The 22,500-nt window shown below is 43.9% G+C and overlaps 1 protein-coding gene across 6 annotated transcripts in view; it reads left to right on the forward strand.

Moving 5' to 3' along the window:
* fbn2a (fibrillin 2a) overlaps nucleotides 1-22,500 on the forward strand; it is a 183,268-nt gene that overhangs the window by 140,444 nt on the left and 20,324 nt on the right. For 3 of the 6 annotated variants that reach the window (XM_079600824.1, XM_079600826.1, XM_079600825.1), the window contains 10 exons: nucleotides 26-178; nucleotides 688-753; nucleotides 940-1,065; nucleotides 2,045-2,164; nucleotides 2,684-2,806; nucleotides 2,946-3,077; nucleotides 3,737-3,862; nucleotides 17,612-17,818; nucleotides 20,019-20,144; nucleotides 20,262-20,384. In XM_079600824.1, coding sequence (XP_079456950.1) covers nucleotides 26-178; nucleotides 688-753; nucleotides 940-1,065; nucleotides 2,045-2,164; nucleotides 2,684-2,806; nucleotides 2,946-3,077; nucleotides 3,737-3,862; nucleotides 17,612-17,818; nucleotides 20,019-20,144; nucleotides 20,262-20,384 — 1,302 coding nt within the window. The remainder of the gene's footprint in view (nucleotides 1-25; nucleotides 179-687; nucleotides 754-939; nucleotides 1,066-2,044; nucleotides 2,165-2,683; nucleotides 2,807-2,945; nucleotides 3,078-3,736; nucleotides 3,863-17,611; nucleotides 17,819-20,018; nucleotides 20,145-20,261; nucleotides 20,385-22,500) is intronic. The other 3 variants (XM_079600828.1, XM_079600829.1, XM_079600827.1) reach the window with 2 other exon arrangements.

Below are 22,500 nucleotides of genomic sequence, written 5' to 3' on the forward strand. Positions count from 1 at the left end.
GGTATGCCTGCTGTTTGTTTGTCAGACACCAGAGAGAGCTTCTGTTTCACACGCTTCGAGAGCGGCCAGTGCTCCGTCCCGCAGGCGTTCAACACCAGCAAAGCCAAGTGCTGCTGCAGCCTCCTGTCCCGAGAGGGCTGGGGCGACCCCTGCGAGCTGTGCCCCCGACCGCAGCACGGTACCATCAGCTTCATCACCGCTGCGCTCTCATGCTGTGTGTGAGTGTGGGTGTGTGTGTGTGTGCGCGTGTGTGTGTGTGGGCTGGGGCGACACCTGCGAGCTCTGCCCCCGACCGCAGCACGGTACCATCAGCTTCATCACCGCTACGCTCTCATGCTGTGTGTGTGTGTGTGTGTGTGTGTGTGTGTGTGTGTGTGTGTGGGTGTGTGTGTGTGTGTGTGTGTGTGTGTGTGTGTGTGTGTGTGTGTGTGTGTGTGTGCGTGTGTGTGTGTGTGTGTGTGTGCGTGTGTGTGTGTGTGTGTGTGTGTGTGTGTGTGTGTGTGTGTGTGTGTGTGTGTGTGTGCGTGTGTGTGTGTGTGTGTGTGTGTGTGTGTGTGTGTGTGTGGGGGGGGGGGGGGGGTTGGGGCGACCCCTGTGAGCTGTGCCCCCGACCGCAGCACGGCACCATCAGCTTCATCACCGCTGCGCTCTCACGCTCATGTTCCGTGTGTGTGTGTGTGTTCACAGCTGCATTTCAGGATCTGTGTCCGTTCGGCCACGGGACCGTTCCTGGTGTTGGGGACACGCGCGAAGGTGCTGTGGACTATACGTCTGTTGATTCTTGTACACTGCTATAGCAATGGGTTGTAAATTAATATTACTTTATTACTTTATAAAATTACTTTAATGCATTAAGACTGATTGTCTGTTGCAAAGAAATCATTAAACGCACTAAACCCAGCTGTGCAGCTTGACCCGCCGTATCGCTGTGTGTCTCAGACATGAACGAGTGTGTGGAGAATCCTGAGATCTGTGTGAACGGCCGCTGCATCAACACGGACGGCTCCTTCCGCTGCGAGTGTCCGGCGGGATACACACTGCACCACACGGGGACACGCTGCGACGGTGAGGGAACCACAGCTAACCCTCCACTGAACCGGGTTACTTTAAGAGTGAACGAACTCCACTCCAGATATCAATGATGTGCTCATCCTTTAATCTTTATTAGAACTATAAAGAGGATGACACAAGAGCATATTTAACCGTTTTAGTTACCATTGTCCATTATATGGACATTTAGCAAAATGCCTTCTTTTATGTCATTATTTGAATTGTTATGTAAACATGTCTCAAGCATGTTGCCTGTGTGTTTGTATAATAGCCTACACACTGATATGAATGACTTCAGGACTCTGTATTTCTCACTTCAGCTGAACCTGCGATATTAAGCTGTTCTTTTGGTTTACATTCAACATGTTCTCTTGATAAATGTTTCTTTTTTTCAAACAACACTAAGAAAATCACACTAAGTAATCACTTTGTGGTACAATTAGAAAAAAAAATATATATGTTGTTTTGACATTATGTTATCAAAAATGGACTAGTTGGCAGTCTGCCACCCAGAGGAAGTCATCTTCATTTATACAGCGCTTTTAACAGTATAGATGTTTCAAAGCAAGAATATAGAGAAATAATTGTAGTAAGACTTTGACGAAGAGCCAAAAGGAGCCGCGGGGACTGAGCTCATTGGTTATGAGCTGTGTAAAGTGGAAGCTGGGATGTTCAGATGTTCTCAAGGCATCTCAGCTTTGCTGTCTCCACCACTCACAATCTAAAGCCACTGTTGGCCAAACCGTTCTCGCCGCTTAACCGCTCCATTCAAGCTCAGCTGGTGCGTTTATGGTTTCGTTCTCCTCTGTGGAGCTGATAACAGGTTTCCCCCACAATCCCAAGGCTTGAGAGGTCAGGTGGATACACGTGGAGTGGATGAACAGATTTTTCTGAACCATTACATCTATATTTCAACTGTTATAATAGAAATAATCTATTATCAAAGTTGTCAACGTGTCCAGCCAACAGCTTTCTGTTCTCTGTGTGTGTGCAGATATCGACGAGTGTTCAGTGGGAAACCCGTGTGGAAACGGCTCATGCTCAAATGTGATTGGAGCTTTTGAGTGTGTGTGTGAGGAGGGGTTTGAGCCCGGACCAATGATGAGCTGTGAAGGTCAGCTGACCAGAACACCTGAACACCTTCACTAAAGTGCACTCAAAGAGCTGCCGTGTAACAGACGTGTCTGATGTTATCTTTCATAATGTTCTCTGTATTTGACAATGCTGCCAATTGATTTACTAAATTAGTTACATGATATTCTAATTAATTAATCAAATTACAGTAGTCAACATTTGAAGTGGATCAAAAAAACGTTAATCAAAGTTGTCCTAAGACAAGAACGGCTATTGTTCAAAATCCATGTTTAACTTTGATGAAAGGTTTTAATCCACTTCAAATGTAGACTACTGTGAATATCAAATCAGTGCTGTGAACAGCCCCAGATGAAGTTCATTATAATAATGCATGATGGCAGTATTTGTGGCAAATGATTGAATCATTGAATAGTTCAACATTTGCTTAGAAGTCAATACATGCATGCACATGATCAGGCCGACAGCAACCCTTCCTCACATGATCCTGTAATACGGACGTGCATCTTTGACTGATCGTGTGTCATCACTGCTTGTCCAGATGTGGATGAATGTGCCCAGAATCCTCTGCTCTGCGCGTTCCGCTGCGTGAACACTTTCGGGGCGTATGAATGCAGCTGTCCGCCCGGGTACAGCCTGCGGGAGGATGGACGCATGTGTCAGGGTACGACACATCATCAAGCACTGAGTTTGGCGTAACACTTTCCAACCCTTAGCGATCGCAGTACACAAGGCTAATGTGTGTATGAATGTCTGAGGAGTATTCCCGCATTGGTGATGACGTTGGGCTCCTCTGTGTTCAGATGTAGACGAGTGTGCAGAGGATCTTCATAACTGTGACTCCAGAGGAATGGAGTGCAACAACTTAATCGGCACCTTCGTGTGTGTTTGTCCGGCCGGGCTGATCCGCAGGATGAATGAAGAGGTGTGTCAAGGTAAACACTGATCTGCATTGCTATTCACTTTTACAAACACTCTTGAAGACTATTCAACTGAATCAACACTGAACTGACAATGACTATTGTCTTTTTAGAGCTGCTTTACAGCAGAATTGAATTGTTTGCATCATTGTTATTATTTTCCTGTTTATCATGGTTAAGCTGCTTTAAGACAGTCTGTATTGTGTAAAGCACTATAGAAATAAAGGTGACTTGACTGTTTAAAGTTATCAGTGGGAATAGTTGGGTTGGTTAGTGTGGTTAGGAATGGCAGAGTTTGTACACTGTATACACCAGTAAAGCCACCGACTACTGATCACACTAGACTGGAAAAGAAAAAAAGGGTAACACTTTATTTCAATAGTCTACTTTATACATTCTAACTACTACATATCAGCTTGTTCTACTAACCCGAACCATGCCACCTAACCCTATAAGTACTATAAGTACATTTGCAAATACATGTCAACTAACTGTCATTAGAGTATTAGTGGACTGTAATAGACTGTTAAGTCTATTACAGTCCACTAATACTCTAATGACAGTTAGTTGACATGTATTTGCAAATGTACTTATAGTTGGTAGAATGTCTAAAGTGGAGCATCAAAATAATGCGGAGTGTTCGTTGTCATTCACCTTTTTTATCTTGTTTATAGATGAAAATGAATGCTTGACTCAGCCCGGGGTGTGTGAGAACGGCCGGTGTGTGAACACTGTCGGCAGCTACACGTGTGAATGTGGCATTGGGTTCAAAACTGACTCTACAGCCACGAAATGTCTTGGTAAAACCTCTTTCTCGACTCTCTATGGAAAGTTATGCAGGGCATGGCATCACCCTTGTTGAAAAAAAATTATATTAAGCGTAGCGTCAGTTCTGGCAGGTCACGTTAGTCAAGCTCGCATCAGTGACTCTCAGCTGATCCTCTACCTATAGGAATATCTATCACTGTACACATATATAAGCTCTTCAGTATTATCAGCAGCGATGGCGTTTCTCAGGAGCGCATTACCCTCCTCCCTCCCCAGCTCCTCCTGTCTCCAGTCAGCATTTGGCATTCAGATTCCCCTTGAATCAGAATAAACTCTCAAATTATGTTGTACTTTAAAATCTTTTTACTGACTGGATGCGCAGGGAGTTCTCGCCCAGAACAGAACCATACCGCCAATCCAAACTGTGTGCTAACTGCCAATCGTATTTGATGATAGTGGTCCTGACAGAAATAATATTTTATATTATATAAGCATATAGCCTTCGATATTAATAGAAACTAACCATATTATGATCAAAAATACGTTATATTATGTTAAGACAGTAGATCAGATCTATGCACATTGTTGTTGCACATGTAGCACAAGGTCTGTATATTACTTTTCATTGTTAAAATTAAAATTTATGCATCATTGCAATTTATTAGTTGTTTATAGTTGTTGTAAATAATTTTAATGGGTTTGCAGAGTCATATATATTAATCAGATGGACAATTAAACATGTACCTGAACTTTAACTAAACTAATTGTTCTGTGTGATGGATAATTAAGAATGAAATCACGGAGTATCTGAAATGAGTGTGGGTTCTCCAGTAAAGTGTAGATGTAATGTGTAGCAGCAGCTCCACCATACCAAGAACAGCAAAGTACAGAGAGACACTTTTACTTTTAGAATAATTGGAATGGACTTGAAAACATAATGATACAAATATTTTTCTATTAGCCTGCTTTTAGATTTGTGCATATCTATTTTGACATGCCATATTTTTGTCCCGTGCTAGTATCACTAATAAAATTAAAATGTATGACTGCAAATCCATGTGAACAACTAATGTAATAAAAGTAATATACAGACAATGATGCATGTGCAACAACTAACATGCATAGTTCTAATGTTCTGTCTGTAACTAAGGCCACATTTACACATAGCCGGGTATTTAGAGAAACGAATATTTCCCCCCCCTCCGTTTTCAATAATAACATCGTGCACACAACCCGCATAAATACGCCGTCGAGCGCCATCATAACTATGCCAAACCTAGTTAGCGGCAGTGTAGGGAGAAGGATAAAGCCATGCAAGCCAATCAGAATCCTCAGAATCGACAAGAGAGAACCTAAAACCCTGTTTCTCCCAGTTGACACGGCAACACATAACCGGCATTTTCAGAAATCTCCACTTTAGCCGGAGTTTTTCGAAATTATCGGTTTGTGATAAAAATGGGGGTTTCGTGTAAATGAGAACCCAAACGCAGTTTAATTCAAAATAAGATCAAACATAAAACAAAGACATGGCGTGGTATAAAACTCAAGACAAAAACATGGACATAGACTTACAAACAGTGGATACAGGAAACAGTACTTGACAAAGACACATGCCAACATGAGGACTTAAATACACACTAATGTAGACAAGGGACACCTGTGAACAATGAACAGATGATTAACCAATGACAAGACACATGGCAGGATCACATGACAACACACAGAAACATGACATGAACAAAACCAAAACAAGACCAAATCGTGACACTGTCTTAACATAATAACTATCATAAAATGGTTGGTTTGGTTTCTGTTAATATTAAAGCCTACATGATTAATATATCTCTGTTTGACACATTTTGTATCAGGGATCCCTGTTCCATGTCTCTATCGCCCTTAAAAACGTTGAACACCCTTGTGCTACGCCACCGGATAGAAGTGTAAGCCCGTCTAGATCGGCCGAAAGGCGGTTTCCGATAACGGGTGAAGGTCTGGACTGTCTTTCCTTTTACTCAACACAACAAGATTAAAAGAAATAGAGGTTCCCATATATATTACCTCGTTATTTCATCTGACTCCATAAATGAAAAAGGTTTTAATGATATCTGAGCATCATTAAAAGTGAACGAATGTTTGATTATTCTTTTTAACTCTTTAATTATATTTTACCCGCTCAGATTAGGAAACTATGTCGCTCAGAGGTCCTCACGCCTTCTGTTTAACGCCAGTCTCGCGTTCACAAGCTCGTCAGTTTTGGTCACCAAACAGAGGTAATTGGCTATTTACCTGAGATTGGTCTCATTCACGTTTACACAATCAAAGATACTTTGGTATAGCCCCCATGAATTGCATACACTTGAATTTAACTTAACGTTTACTTCAGTAGAGGTATGGCCACCACTACAGATAAGTCAACCAACTTTATCAACTCAAGTGTGGTCGTGTCTCGAATGGGGATGGCAATATAGCAAGTTTTCTCAGAGAGTAGCAATCTCTTCCAGTTTTTCCAGTCTAACAGTGGTTTACTTTGTAATACAGTCTCTGTTGTGATGTGTGTTGACTGGTGTTGTGATGTGTGTTGACTGGTGTTGTGATGTGAGTTGACTGGTGTTGTGATGTGTGTTGACTGGTGTTGTGATGTGAGTTGACTGGTGTTGTGATGTGTGTAGACTGGTGTTGTGATGTGAGTTGACTGGTGTTGTGATGTGTGTTGACTGGTGTTGTGATGTGAGTTGACTGGTGTTGTGATGTGTGTTGACTGGTGTTGTGATGTGAGTTGACTGGTGTTGTGATGTGAGTTGACTGGTGTTGTGATGTGTGTTGACTGGTGTTGTGATGTGTGTTGACTGGTGTTGTGATGTGTGTTGACTGGTGTTGTGATGTGAGTTGACTGGTGTTGTGATGTGTGTTGACTGGTGTTGTGATGTGAGTTGACTGGTGTTGTGATGTGTGTTGACTGGTGTTGTGATGTGAGTTGACTGGTGTTGTGATGTGTGTTGACTGGTGTTGTGATGTGAGTTGACTGGTGTTGTGATGTGAGTTGACTGGTGTTGTGATGTGAGTTGACTGGTGTTGTGATGTGTGTTGACTGGTGTTGTGATGTGAGTTGACTGGTGTTGTGATGTGTGTTGACTGGTGTTGTGATGTGTGTTGACTGGTGTTGTGATGTGTGTTGACTGGTGTTGTGATGTGATGAGTTGATTGGTGTTGTGATGTGTGTTGACTGGTGTTGTGATGTGTGTTGACTGGTGTTGTTATGTGTGTTGCTGGTGTTGTGATGTGAGTTGACTGGTGTTGTGATGTGTGTTGCTGGTGTTGTGATGTGTGTTGACTGGTGTTGTGATGTGTGTTGACTGGTGTTGTGATGTGTGTTGCTGGTGTTGTGATGTGTGTTGACTGGTGTTGTGATGTGTGTTGCTGGTGTTGTGATGTGTGTTGACTGGTGTTGTGATGTGTGTTGACTGGTGTTGTGATGTGAGTTGACTGGTGTTGTGATGTGAGTTGACTGGTGTTGTGATGTGTGTTGACTGGTGTTGTGATGTGTGTTGACTGGTGTTGTGATGTGAGTTGACTGGTGTTGTGATGTGAGTTGACTGGTGTTGTGATGTGAGTTGACTGGTGTTGTGATGTGAGTTGACTGGTGTTGTGATGTGAGTTGACTGGTGTTGTGATGTGAGTTGACTGGTGTTGTGATGTGTGTTGACTGGTGTTGTGATGTGTGTTGACTGGTGTTGTGATGTGAGTTGACTGGTGTTGTGATGTGTGTTGACTGGTGTTGTGATGTGAGTTGACTGGTGTTGTGATGTGAGTTGACTGGTGTTGTGATGTGTGTTGACTGGTGTTGTGATGTGAGTTGACTGGTGTTGTGATGTGTGTTGACTGGTGTTGTGATGTGAGTTGACTGGTGTTGTGATGTGATGAGTTGACTGGTGTTGTGATGTGTGTTGACTGGTGTTGTGATGTGTGTTGACTGGTGTTGTGATGTGAGTTGACTGGTGTTGTGATGTGAGTTGACTGGTGTTGTGATGTGAGTTGACTGGTGTTGTGATGTGAGTTGACTGGTGTTGTGATGTGTGTTGACTGGTGTTGTGATGTGTGTTGACTGGTGTTGTGATGTGTGTTGACTGGTGTTGTGATGTGAGTTGACTGGTGTTGTGATGTGTGTTGACTGGTGTTGTGATGTGTGTTGACTGGTGTTGTGATGTGAGTTGACTGGTGTTGTGATGCGAGTTGACTGGTGTTGTGATGTGAGTTGACTGGTGTTGTGATGCGAGTTGACTGGTGTTGTGATGCGAGTTGACTGGTGTTGTGATGCGAGTTGACTGGTGTTGTGATGTGAGTTGACTGGTGTTGTGAGGTGAGTTGACTGGTGTTGTGATGTGAGTTGACTGGTATTGTGATGTGTGTAGACTGGTGTTGTGATGTGAGTTGACTGGTGTTGTGATGTGTGTTGACTGGTGTTGTGATGTGAGTTGACTGGTGTTGTGATGTGTGTTGACTGGTGTTGTGATGTGTGTTGACTGGTGTTGTGATGTGAGTTGACTGGTGTTGTGATGTGTGTTGACTGGTGTTGTGATGTGTGTTGACTGGTGTTGTGATGTGTGTTGACTGGTGTTGTGATGTGTGTTGACTGGTGTTGTGATGTGTGTTGACTGGTGTTGTGATGTGAGTTGACTGGTGTTGTGATGTGAGTTGACTGGTGTTGTGATGTGAGTTGACTGGTGTTGTGATGTGAGTTGACTGGTGTTGTGATGTGAGTTGACTGGTGTTGTGATGTGAGTTGACTGGTGTTGTGATGTGTGTTGACTGGTGTTGTTATGTGTGTTGACTGGTGTTGTTATGTGAGTTGACTTGTGTTGTGATGTGTGTTGACTGGTGTTGTGATGTGTGTTGACTGGTGTTGTGATGCGAGTTGACTGGTGTTGTGATGTGTGTTGACTGGTGTTGTGATGTGTGTTGACTGGTGTTGTGATGTGTGTTGACTGGTGTTGTGATGTGAGTTGACTGGTGTTGTGATGTGAGTTGACTGGTGTTGTGATGTGAGTTGACTGGTGTTGTGATGTGAGTTGACTGGTGTTGTGATGTGAGTTGACTGGTGTTGTGATGTGTGTTGACTGGTGTTGTGATGTGTGTTGACTGGTGTTGTGATGTGAGTTGACTGGTGTTGTGATGTGTGTTGACTGGTGTTGTGATGTGAGTTGACTGGTGTTGTGATGTGAGTTGACTGGTGTTGTGATGTGTGTTGACTGGTGTTGTGATGTGAGTTGACTGGTGTTGTGATGTGTGTTGACTGGTGTTGTGATGTGAGTTGACTGGTGTTGTGATGTGATGAGTTGACTGGTGTTGTGATGTGTGTTGACTGGTGTTGTGATGTGAGTTGACTGGTATTGTGATGTGTGTAGACTGGTGTTGTGATGTGAGTTGACTGGTGTTGTGATGTGTGTTGACTGGTGTTGTGATGTGAGTTGACTGGTGTTGTGATGTGTGTTGACTGGTGTTGTGATGTGAGTTGACTGGTGTTGTGATGTGAGTTGACTGGTGTTGTGATGTGTGTTGACTGGTGTTGTGATGTGTGTTGACTGGTGTTGTGATGTGTGTTGACTGGTGTTGTGATGTGTGTTGACTGGTGTTGTGATGTGTGTTGACTGGTGTTGTGATGTGAGTTGACTGGTGTTGTGATGTGAGTTGACTGGTGTTGTGATGTGAGTTGACTGGTGTTGTGATGTGAGTTGACTGGTGTTGTGATGTGAGTTGACTGGTGTTGTGATGTGTGTTGACTGGTGTTGTGATGTGTGTTGACTGGTGTTGTTATGTGTGTTGACTGGTGTTGTTATGTGAGTTGACTGGTGTTGTGATGTGTGTTGACTGGTGTTGTGATGTGTGTTGACTGGTGTTGTGATGTGAGTTGACTGGTGTTGTGATGTGTGTTGACTGGTGTTGTGATGTGTGTTGACTGGTGTTGTGATGTGTGTTGACTGGTGTTGTGATGTGTGTTGCTGGTGTTGTGATGTGTGTTGACTGGTGTTGTGATGTGTGTTGACTGGTGTTGTGATGTGAGTTGACTGGTGTTGTGATGTGAGTTGACTGGTGTTGTGATGTGAGTTGACTGGTGTTGTGATGTGAGTTGACTGGTGTTGTGATGTGAGTTGACTGGTGTTGTGATGTGTGTTGACTGGTGTTGTGATGTGAGTTGACTGGTGTTGTGATGTGAGTTGACTGGTGTTGTGATGTGAGTTGACTGGTGTTGTGATGTGTGTTGACTGGTGTTGTGATGTGTGTTGACTGGTGTTGTGATGTGAGTTGACTGGTGTTGTGATGTGAGTTGACTGGTGTTGTGATGTGAGTTGACTGGTGTTGTGATGTGTGTTGACTGGTGTTGTGATGTGAGTTGACTGGTGTTGTGATGTGAGTTGACTGGTGTTGTGATGCGAGTTGACTGGTGTTGTGATGCGAGTTGACTGGTGTTGTGATGTGAGTTGACTGGTGTTGTGATGTGTGTTGACTGGTGTTGTGATGTGTTTTGACTGGTGTTGTGATGTGAGTTGACTGGTGTTGTGATGTGAGTTGACTGGTGTTGTGATGTGTGTTGACTGGTGTTGTGATGCGAGTTGACTGGTGTTGTGATGTGTGTTGGATGGTGTTGTGATGTGTGTTGACTGGTGTTGTGATGTGTGTTGACTGGTGTTGTGATGTGAGTTGACTGGTGTTGTGATGTGTGTTGACTGGTGTTGTGATGTGTGTTGACTGGTGTTGTGATGTGTGTTGACTGGTGTTGTGATGTGTGTTGACTGGTGTTGTGATGTGAGTTGACTGGTGTTGTGATGCGAGTTGACTGGTGTTGTGATGTGAGTTGACTGGTGTTGTGATGTGTGTTGACTGGTGTTGTGATGTGTGTTGACTGGTGTTGTGATGTGAGTTGACTGGTGTTGTGATGTGAGTTGAGTGGTGTTGTGATGTGAGTTGACTGGTGTTGTGATGTGTGTTGACTGGTGTTGTGATGCGAGTTGACTGGTGTTGTGATGTGAGTTGACTGGTGTTGTGATGTGTGTTGACTGGTGTTGTGATGTGTGTTGTGATGTGTGTTGACTGGTGTTGTGATGTGAGTTGACTGGTGTTGTGATGTGTGTTGACTGGTGTTGTGATGTGTGTTGACTGGTGTTGTGATGCGAGTTGACTGGTGTTGTGATGCGAGTTGACTGGTGTTGTGATGTGTGTTGACTGGTGTTGTGATGTGAGTTGACTGGTGTTGTGATGTGTGTTGACTGGTGTTGTGATGTGAGTTGACTGGTGTTGTGATGTGTGTTGACTGGTGTTGTGATGTGTGTTGACTGGTGTTGTGATGTGAGTTGACTGGTATTGTGATGTGTGTAGACTGGTGTTGTGATGTGAGTTGACTGGTGTTGTGATGTGTGTTGACTGGTGTTGTGATGTGAGTTGACTGGTGTTGTGATGTGTGTTGACTGGTGTTGTGATGTGAGTTGACTGGTGTTGTGATGTGAGTTGACTGGTGTTGTGATGTGTGTTGACTGGTGTTGTGATGTGTGTTGACTGGTGTTGTGATGTGTGTTGACTAGTGTTGTGATGTGTGTTGACTGGTGTTGTGATGTGTGTTGACTGGTGTTGTGATGTGTGTTGACTGGTGTTGTGATGTGAGCTGACTGGTGTTGTGATGTGAGTTGACTGGTGTTGTGATGTGTGTTGACTGGTGTTGTGATGTGTGTTGACTGGTGTTGTGATGTGTGTTGACTGGTGTTGTGATGTGAGCTGACTGGTGTTGTGATGCGAGTTGACTGGTGTTGTGATGTGAGTTGACTGGTGTTGTGATGTGTGTTGACTGGTGTTGTGATGTGTGTTGACTGGTGTTGTGATGTGAGCTGACTGGTGTTGTGATGTGAGTTGACTGGTGTTGTGATGTGAGCTGACTAGTGTTGTGATGTGTGTTGACTGGTGTTGTGATGTGTGTTGACTGGTGTTGTGATGTGTGTTGACTGGTGTTGTGATGTGAGCTGACTGGTGTTGTGATGCGAGTTGACTGGTGTTGTGATGTGAGTTGACTGGTGTTGTGATGTGTGTTGACTGGTGTTGTGATGTGTGTTGACTGGTGTTGTGATGTGTGTTGCTGGTGTTGTGATGTGTGTTGACTGGTGTTGTGATGTGTGTTGCTGGTGTTGTGATGTGTGTTGACTGGTGTTGTGATGTGAGTTGACTGGTGTTGTGATGTGTGTTGACTGGTGTTGTGATGTGAGTTGACTGGTGTTGTGATGTGAGTTGACTGGTGTTGTGATGTGTGTTGACTGGTGTTGTGATGCGAGTTGACTGGTGTTGTGATGTGTGTTGGATGGTGTTGTGATGTGTGTTGACTGGTGTTGTGATGTGTGTTGACTGGTGTTGTGATGTGAGTTGACTGGTGTTGTGATGTGTGTTGACTGGTGTTGTGATGTGTGTTGACTGGTGTTGTGATGTGTGTTGACTGGTGTTGTGATGTGTGTTGACTGGTGTTGTGATGTGAGTTGACTGGTGTTGTGATGTGTGTTGACTGGTGTTGTGATGTGTGTTGACTGGTGTTGTGATGTGAGTTGACTGGTGTTGTGATGTGAGTTGAGTGGTGTTGTGATGTGAGTTGACTGGTGTTGTGATGTGTGTTGACTGGTGTTGTGATGCAAGTTGACTGGTGTTGTGATGTGAGTTGACTGGTGTTGTGATGTGTGTTGACTGGTGTTGTGATGTGTGTTGTGATGTGTGTTGACTGGTGTTGTGATGTGAGTTGACTGGTGTTGTGATGTGAGTTGACTGGTGTTGTGATGTGTGTTGACTGGTGTTGTGATGTGTGTTGACTGGTGTTGTGATGTGTGTTGACTGGTGTTGTGATGTGAGTTGACTGGTGTTGTGATGTGTGTTGACTGGTGTTGTGATGTGTGTTGACTGGTGTTGTGATGTGTGTTGACTGGTGTTGTGATGTGAGTTGACTGGTGTTGTGATGTGTGTTGACTGGTGTTGTGATGTGTGTTGACTGGTGTTGTGATGTGTGTTGACTGGTGTTGTGATGTGTGTTGACTGGTGTTGTGATGTGTGTTGACTGGTGTTGTGATGTGAGTTGACTGGTGTTGTGATGTGTGTTGACTGGTGTTGTGATGTGTGTTGACTGGTGTTGTGATGTGTGTTGACTGGTGTTGTGATGTGAGTTGACTGGTGTTGTGATGTGTGTTGACTGGTGTTGTGATGTGTGATGTGTGTTGACTGGTGTTGTGATGTGTGTTGACTGGTGTTGTGATGTGTGTTGACTGGTGTTGTGATGTGAGTTGACTGGTGTTGTGATGTGTGTTCACTGGTGTTGTGATGTGTGTTGACTGGTGTTGTGATGTGTGTTGACTGGTGTTGTGATGTGTGTTGACTGGTGTTGTGATGTGAGTTGACTGGTGTTGTGATGTGTGTTGACTGGTGTTGTGATGTGTGTTGACTGGTGTTGTGATGTGAGTTGACTGGTGTTGTGATGTGTGTTGACTGGTGTTGTGATGTGAGTTGACTGGTGTTGTGATGTGAGTTGACTGGTGTTGTGATGTGAGTTGACTGGTGTTGTGATGTGAGTTGACTGGTGTTGTGATGTGTGTTGACTGGTGTTGTGATGTGAGTTGACTGGTGTTGTGATGTGAGTTGACTGGTGTTGTGATGTGTGTTGACTGGTGTTGTGATGTGAGTTGACTGGTGTTGTGATGTGAGTTGACTGGTGTTGTGATGTGTGTTGACTGGTGTTGTGATGTGTGTTGACTGGTGTTGTGATGTGAGTTGACTGGTGTTGTGATGTGAGTTGACTGGTGTTGTGATGTGTGTTGACTGGTGTTGTGATGTGTGTTGACTGGTGTTGTGATGTGAGTTGACTGGTGTTGTGATGTGTGTTGACTGGTGTTGTGATGTGAGTTGACTGGTGTTGTTATGTGAGTTGACTGGTGTTGTGATGTGTGTTGACTGGTGTTGTGATGTGAGTTGACTGGTGTTGTGATGTGTGTTGACTGGTGTTGTGATGTGAGTTGACTGGTGTTGTGATGTGTGTTGACTGGTGTTGTGATGTGAGTTGACTGGTGTTGTGATGTGAGTTGACTGGTGTTGTGATGTGAGTTGACTGGTGTTGTGATGTGTGTTGACTCGTGTTGTGATGTGTGTTGACTGGTGTTGTGATGTGAGTTGACTGGTGTTGTGATGTGTGTTGACTGGTGTTGTGATGTGTGTTGACTGGTGTTGTGATGTGAGTTGACTGGTGTTGTGATGTGAGTTGACTGGTGTTGTGATGTGTGTTGACTGGTGTTGTGATGTGTGTTGACTGGTGTTGTGATGTGAGTTGACTGGTGTTGTGATGTGTGTTGACTGGTGTTGTGATGTGTGTTGACTGGTGTTGTGATGTGTGTTGACTGGTGTTGTGATGTGTGTTGACTGGTGTTGTGATGTGAGTTGACTGGTGTTGTGATGTGTGTTGACTGGTGTTGTGATGTGAGTTGACTGGTGTTGTTATGTGAGTTGACTGGTGTTGTGATGTGTGTTGACTGGTGTTGTGATGTGAGTTGACTGGTGTTGTGATGTGTGTTGACTGGTGTTGTGATGTGAGTTGACTGGTGTTGTGATGTGTGTTGACTGGTGTTGTGATGTGAGTTGACTGGTGTTGTGATGTGAGTTGACTGGTGTTGTGATGTGAGTTGACTGGTGTTGTGATGTGTGTTGACTCGTGTTGTGATGTGTGTTGACTGGTGTTGTGATGTGAGTTGACTGGTGTTGTGATGTGTGTTGACTGGTGTTGTGATTTGTGTTGACTGGTGTTGTGATGTGTGTTGACTGGTGTTGTGATGTGAGTTGACTGGTGTTGTGATGTGTGTTGACTGGTGTTGTGATGTGAGTTGACTGGTGTTGTTATGTGAGTTGACTGGTGTTGTGATGTGTGTTGACTGGTGTTGTGACGTGTGTTGACTGGTGTTGTGATGTGAGTTGACTGGTGTTGTGATGTGTGTTGACTGGTGTTGTGATGTGTGTTGACTGGTGTTGTGATGTGTGTTGACTGGTGTTGTGATGTGAGTTGACTGGTGTTGTGATGCGAGTTGACTGGTGTTGTGATGTGAGTTGACTGGTGTTGTGATGTGTGTTGACTGGTGTTGTGATGTGTGTTGACTGGTGTTGTGATGTGTGTTGACTGGTGTTGTGATGTGAGTTGACTGGTGTTGTGATGTTAGTTGACTGGTGTTGTGATGTGTGTTGACTGGTGTTTTGATGCGAGTTGACTGGTGTTGTGATGTGAGTTGACTGGTGTTGTGATGTGTGTTGACTGGTGTTGTGATGTGTGTTGACTGGTGTTGTGATGTGAGTTGACTGGTGTTGTGATGTGTGTTGACTGGTGTTGTGATGTGTGTTGACTGGTGGTGTGATGTGAGTTGACTGGTGTTGTGATGTGTGTTGACTGGTGTTGTGATGCGAGTTGACTGGTGTTGTGATGTGTGTTGACTGGTGTTGTGATGTGTGTTGACTGGTGTTGTGATGTGTGTTGACTGGTGTTGTGATGTGTGTTGACTGGTGTTGTGATGTGTGTTGACTGGTGTTGTGATGTGTGTTGACTGGTGTTGTGATGTGAGTTGACTGGTGTTGTGATGTGAGTTGACTGGTGTTGTGATGTGAGTTGACTGGTGTTGTGATGTGTGTTGACTGGTGTTGTGATGTGTGTTGACTGGTGTTGTGATGTGTGTTGACTGGTGTTGTGATGTGAGTTGACTGGTGTTGTGATGTGTGTTGACTGGTGTTGTGATGTGTGTTGACTGGTGTTGTGATGTGAGTTGACTGGTGTTGTGATGCGAGTTGACTGGTGTTGTGATGTGAGTTGACTGGTGTTGTGATGCGAGTTGACTGGTGTTGTGATGCGAGTTGACTGGTGTTGTGATGCGAGTTGACTGGTGTTGTGATGTGAGTTGACTGGTGTTGTGAGGTGAGTTGACTGGTGTTGTGATGTGTGTTGACTGGTGTTGTGATGTGAGTTGACTGGTGTTGTGATGTGTGTTGACTGGTGTTGTGATGTGTGTTGACTGGTGTTGTGATGTGTGTTGACTGGTGTTGTGATGTGAGTTGACTGGTGTTGTGATGTGTGTTGACTGGTGTTGTGATGTGTGTTGACTGGTGTTGTGATGTGAGTTGACTGGTGTTGTGATGTGTGTTGACTGGTGTTGTGATGTGTGTTGACTGGTATTGTGATGTGTGTTGACTGGTGTTGTGATGTGTGTTGACTGGTGTTGTGATGTGTGTTGACTGGTGTTGTGATGTGTGTTGACTGGTGTTGTGATGTGTGTTGACTGGTGTTGTGATGTGTGTTGACTGGTGTTGTGATGTGTGTTGACTGGTGTTGTGATGTGAGTTGACTGGTGTTGTGATGTGTGTTGACTGGTGTTGTTATGTGAGTTGACTGGTGTTGTGATGTGTGTTGACTGGTGTTGTGATGTGTGTTGACTGGTGTTGTGATGTGAGTTGACTGGTGTTGTGATGTGTGTTGACTGGTGTTGTGATGTGTGTTGACTGGTGTTGTGATGTGTGTTGACTAGTGTTGTGATGTGTGTTGACTGGTGTTGTGATGTGTGTTGACTGGTGTTGTGATGTGAGCTGACTGGTGTTGTGATGTGAGTTGACTGGTGTTGTGATGTGTGTTGACTGGTGTTGTGATGTGTGTTGACTGGTGTTGTGATGTGAGCTGACTGGTGTTGTGATGTGAGTTGACTGGTGTTGTGATGTGTGTTGACTGGTGTTGTGATGTGTGTTGACTGGTGTTGTGATGTGTGTTGACTGGTGTTGTGATGTGTGTTGACTGGTGTTGTGATGTGAGCTGACTGGTGTTGTGATGTGTGTTGACTGGTGTTGTGATGTGTGTTGACTGGTGTTGTGATGTGTGTTGACTGGTGTTGTGATGTGTGTTGACTGGTGTTGTGATGTGTGTTGACTGGTGTTGTGATGTGAGCTGACTGGTGTTGTGATGCGAGTTGACTGGTGTTGTGATGTGAGTTGACTGGTGTTGTGATGTGTGTTGACTGGTGTTGTGATGTGTGTTGACTGGTGTTGTGATGTGTGTTGACTGGTGTTGTGATGTGTGTTGACTGGTGTTGTGATGTGTGTTGACTGGTGTTGTGATGTGTGTTGACTGGTGTTGTGATGTGTGTTGACTGGTGTTGTGATGTGAGTTGACTGGTGTTGTGATGTGTGTTGACTGGTGTTGTGATGTGAGTTGACTGGTGTTGTGATGTGAGCTGACTGGTGTTGTGATGTGAGTTGACTGGTGTTGTGATGTGAGTTGACTGGTGTTGTGATGTGTGTTGACTGGTGTTGTGATGTGTGTTGACTGGTGTTGTGATGTGAGCTGACTAGTGTTGTGATGTGTGTTGACTGGTGTTGTGATGTGTGTTGACTGGTGTTGTGATGTGTGTTGACTGGTGTTGTGATGTGAGCTGACTAGTGTTGTGATGTGTGTTGACTGGTGTTGTGATGTGTGTTGACTGGTGTTGTGATGTGTGTTGACTGGTGTTGTGATGTGAGCTGACTGGTGTTGTGATGCGAGTTGACTGGTGTTTTGATGTGAGTTGACTGGTGTTGTGATGTGTGTTGACTGGTGTTGTGATGTGTGTTGACTGGTGTTGTGATGTGTGTTGCTGGTGTTGTGATGTGTGTTGACTGGTGTTGTGATGTGTGTTGCTGGTGTTGTGATGTGTGTTGACTGGTGTTGTGATGTGAGTTGACTGGTGTTGTGATGTGTGTTGACTGGTGTCCCTCAGATCACAGGCGAGGCGTGTGTTTCTCTGAGGTCCTGCACAGCATGTGTGAGATGTCCTCCAGCAGGCGTGCTCCAGTGAGCTGGTCTCAGTGCTGCTGTAGTGGAGGCCGAGGCTGGGGTGAGCAGTGTGACCTCTGCCCTCTGCCGGACACTGCCAGCCTGAAGAAGCTCTGCCCGTATGGCCACGGCTACGCCACTGACGGATCAGGTGAGGAATCACACTTCTGACCAGCTTCACAAATACAGCAGCGACACAAAGTTCAAATCTGATTGGTTGGTGCATCACAGGCCTTACCAATGGTGTCTTTAAAGATGTATGGCCTTATCACACACCCGGCTCAATGCAGCGCCAGGCAAGAGTTTTTTGCTAGTTTCAACCTGACGCAGTTTTAATTTTTACGTCATGATGTTTTATTAAGAAAGTTCGGGAGGAGCACGTTCAGATAATGAACACGAGTGGAGAGCACTCAGCAATCAACGATAAGAGGTGTATATATAATCAGCAGTCTCATGTAGTAAATTAGCTCTATGAAATATTCATAATCAATAATGACTGGTTATAATTGATAATGAATATTTGGATCAGTTAATATAATTAACTTAATATAGTAAAATTAATAATACAATCAACCCACCTGTTTGTCCCCTGAACACTCAGCGTTAATTGTTTATTAATTCTAAGAAATATGAATTTCCGGGGAAGGGAAATGTCTTTCTTACTGTACAGTACTAAGAGCCTGTAGTCAAAATCTAAATCGTGACGTAAACTTTGTTGCAAGCAGAGAATCAGAACCAAATTCATATTGTGCACAAGATTTATTAAATAAGTCACAAACACATAACTAACATACAAACAATTACACATACATAGGTAGATTGTTAAAGTGACAGAATGGAACCGGAAGCAGGAAATGGAACTATGGGAAAGATCCATTTAACTATGAAAAGAAGCTTATCATTTTCAGAGCCCATCATTAAATGTATACTTGCATGGCGTGTGCAGTGGACACAATTCTTGAAGTTGTTGAAAACTGAAGTTGTTGATGGCTCCATGAGTGTCAAATGTTGAAGTTGCAATCGTTTTCTTCTCCGTTGGATGAACTTGCATGGTTAGTTCGACTCTGTTCTCATGGCTGGAGTGCAGATTGTGGCCTGCCGGCTCTGGGGTGGAGAGCACACGCAGAGCAAATGGTGGGAGTTGCGATGGACTTCTGCATTGAATGAAGACCAACGTCTGCCAAATTTCTGAGGTTGTCCTTGATTCTGTTGTGGCTGAGAGAGTCCTCTCTCTCCTGAATGAGCACATGGCTGGTTGTGAGTCAAGGGGTCTGGGGTCTGGGGCGGCCCCGCAGGACAGCAACCCGAACGCATGAGAGAAGGCCAAGAGAGGGAAGGGCTTGTGTATTGGTCATTTAAAGCCTGGCAAAGGTCCCATCTTTCAGGGTTGGCTCAACCAATAAGAAAGGGTTAATTTCTAAGCGGGAGATTTCTCTGTGGGGAGGATTTATGACGCTGTCTCAAGTGTGCTCATTTGCATGTGCAGCTGGATTGGTTTCTGATGAAGAAACTAAGAAAGATTCTTGTAATACTAATATGTTGCGAAGCTATCGGCATATCATGTACACAATCATTAATATCTTCAAAGTACCAATCTATAGAGACCCAACATGGTATGGGTGACCATTGATTCTATTGTAAAATACACAGCATCTACAAAATAATAGTATTAAAAGACACTACACAAGACAGTAAATCATTCACAAAATGTTCTGGGATGCATGCTCATTTATAATTCATTGATAAGTTAGTGCAGGAAAGTCTGCTTTAATGTCTGTAGGACCTATGGCCGAGGTCCTGACCACATGACCACACTTTTCGCAGCAATAAAGTCATCTTATCCTAGTCATGGTAACCAAGACCTCTCTTGCCGTTGTTGGGGGGATGGGACCACAGATCCCAGAGTGAGTTTTAAATATTATTTGTTAACTCTTACAAATAATTGTGTCTGATTTGTCTCAGTCGTTACACTCACCTCAATTCATTGACAGTTTAGCAGCATCCCTCCACCACCCCTTCTCCACACTTCTAGCCCTAACAACTTACATACGGGGGAGTACTCTGGGTTCAGGCCGAACTCGGAGCCCTCCCCCCGGGACAGCATGCCAAATACGCATTAAACCTTACTCCCTCTAATTGTATGCAAGTGTGAACTCGTGAACTGCGCCACGTTGTTTAAATAGCAAATGCATTTGTGCCCATGGGCTGCTGGTCTGAGAACGAGGTGTGTGTTAACATACATGCACACAGTATACACAGATGTTTCATTTGTCAGAAATGCCGATTATCAGATGATGAGTATATGAGATTTATGACCTTACTTGTCAGTAAAGCTCTTTGTGTGTCCACAGATATAGATGAGTGTAAGCTGATTCCAGGAGTGTGTGTCAACGGCGTGTGTTTCAACACCATGGGCTCTTACAGATGCCACTGCGCCCTCGGGTACATGGCCTCCGCTGCAGGAACCATGTGTGTCGGTACGCCACAAACACAGCTGTATAACTCTCAGTCTGTCACACGCACCTGATGGATGGACTGAGGGAGTGTGGTCTGCTCCTCCTCGAGATCATGGTTGTGTGCTTGTGTTTCTGCAGATGTCGATGAGTGTGGTCTGTCCCCGAAACCCTGTAACCTGGTGTGTAAGAACAGCGAGGGCAGCTATGCGTGCTCGTGTCCCCGCGGGTACACCCTGCAGGACGACCACAGGACCTGTAGAGGTCAGCAGTGAGCGCTCCTACCTCAGACTGTTCAAACTCAAATCATTATCTAGATCTTGTTTTATAAGTCTTCCTGTGATTTAGTTTGTGTGTCATTTTAATTTTTTCGGTAACACTTTACAATAAGGTTCATTAATTAACATTAGTTAGCATGAACTGTTAATGAACTGCACTTATACAGCATTTATTAATCTTTGTTAAATGATAATTCCGGTATTTAACACCTTGAGTCTATATTGTAGTTTGTTTTGGATGAACAAGAGTGGTGGACAACATTTTTTTGACAATGGTTCCTCTCTCGAGTTTTTGACTATAAAAGAATTGGCCATGGACCCATTTAACATTGGAGTCAATGGGCATGTCCGAAAATGTCATTAAAACAGCCTTTAACATTAGTTTTCAAAACTGTGCAACTCACCGAGTGATTAGTGATGTTCGTTGATGTTCCAGAAACAAAAAGTGTTGTGAAATACAGTTTCTGTCGTGTTTTATTCGTCATTTTGTAAAATCCCATTGAATTCTGTTGAAGGACTGAGTGCTCGTTAATATAAATGCGCTACCGGAAACGGAAAGGGGGCTGTTTACATTTGGTCGATGTAGTCTTTTTGCTCGCTTCCGTTTCTCATAAGGCCGTGTGTCCACCAAAATGTTTTTAGAACGCCAGGAGCGTAGCGAGGCGCTGAGCGAGTATTTAACGCTCAAGTGCTGAGCGCTCGGCGTTTTTTACAGGTCGCCGAGAGTTGAAGAATGTTCAACTTTGGGTAAAACGCAGCGCTCATCACTGTCACTTTTTAGCCAACCGTCCAATCACAGTGGAGGAGGGGCTGGACTAATACCACACGGACCAACGGATACTCTGTATCATAGCAACGATGCGTCTCAACTGAAAAAAAAACTGCGCTGCCCAAACGCTCTCAAGCGCCCGCATCTCGGCGTTTTCAGCAGAGCGCCTAGCGTTTTCAGCTGGCTAAAAACGCTTTGGTGGACACACGGCCTAAGTCTAGCTTTTTAGGAACTTTACCGCAGTTTTTGACCGCACAAATTCTAACCATATTGAAAGACGTGAGCACTGACCAGTGCAATATGAAGTTGAACTCGACTGTGATCGTGAGTGTCCCGCGAGACATAAACATCGGTTATCGCCATCAAGTGGTCGGGAGTGTGCTAACCATAGACATCATATATAATATCTATGGTGCTAACGCTTCAGATTCAAATATTGAGCGGAAGTTACACGGTTGTGAAGTGTCTGAAAAAATAGTTCCACTATAGCAAAATAAACGGATTGGAATCATATATTGCGACGATATATTGTTTATAATCATCAACGAACACCACTAATCACTCGGTGAGTTTAACAGTTTTGTAAATGAACATTATTGGCTGTTTTAATGACATTTTCGGACATGCCCATTGACTCCAATGTTAAATGGGTCCATGGCCAATTCTTTTATAGTCAAAAACTCGAGAGAGGAACCATTGTCAAAAAAATGTTGTCCACCACTCTTGTTCATCCAAAACAAACTACAATATAGACTCAAGGTGTTAAATACCGGAATTATCCTTTAATGTTAATTTCAACATTTACTAATACTTTATTCAAATCTTGTTAACATTAGTTACTGCACTGTGAACAAACAATGAACAGCTTTATTTTTATTAAGTAACATTAACAAAGATGAATAAATACAGTAACAAATGTATTGCTCATTGTGAGTTAATACATTAACTGGTGAACCTTATTGTAAAGTGTTACCATTTTTTCTTCATAGATCTGAATGAACGCATTGTTTTGTCTTGCTCACAGTAGTTGAGGACACTGAATATTCATTATTGATCTGACTGAACACACAGTGTGTGTGTGTGAGAACTGAACTGAGCTGGACGATGACATCACTGTTCTCTGCTTTATAGCTGAACTCATTTCATAATTGATGATCTTCACAGTTATTGAACAGAACTCTTCAGCTGAACAATGGCTCTATTGTCTCTCTACTTTAGCTTTACAGCAGAACTGAACTGTGTTTGCATCATTATCATTATTTTCCTGTTATCTCTGTGAAGCTGCTTTGCAACAGTGTGTGTTGTATAAAGCGCTATAGAAATAAAGGTGACT

The sequence above is a fragment of the Phoxinus phoxinus genome (genome assembly GCF_949152265.1).
Source record: "Phoxinus phoxinus genome assembly, chromosome: 23".
Classification (NCBI taxonomy): Eukaryota; Metazoa; Chordata; class Actinopteri; order Cypriniformes; family Leuciscidae; genus Phoxinus; species Phoxinus phoxinus.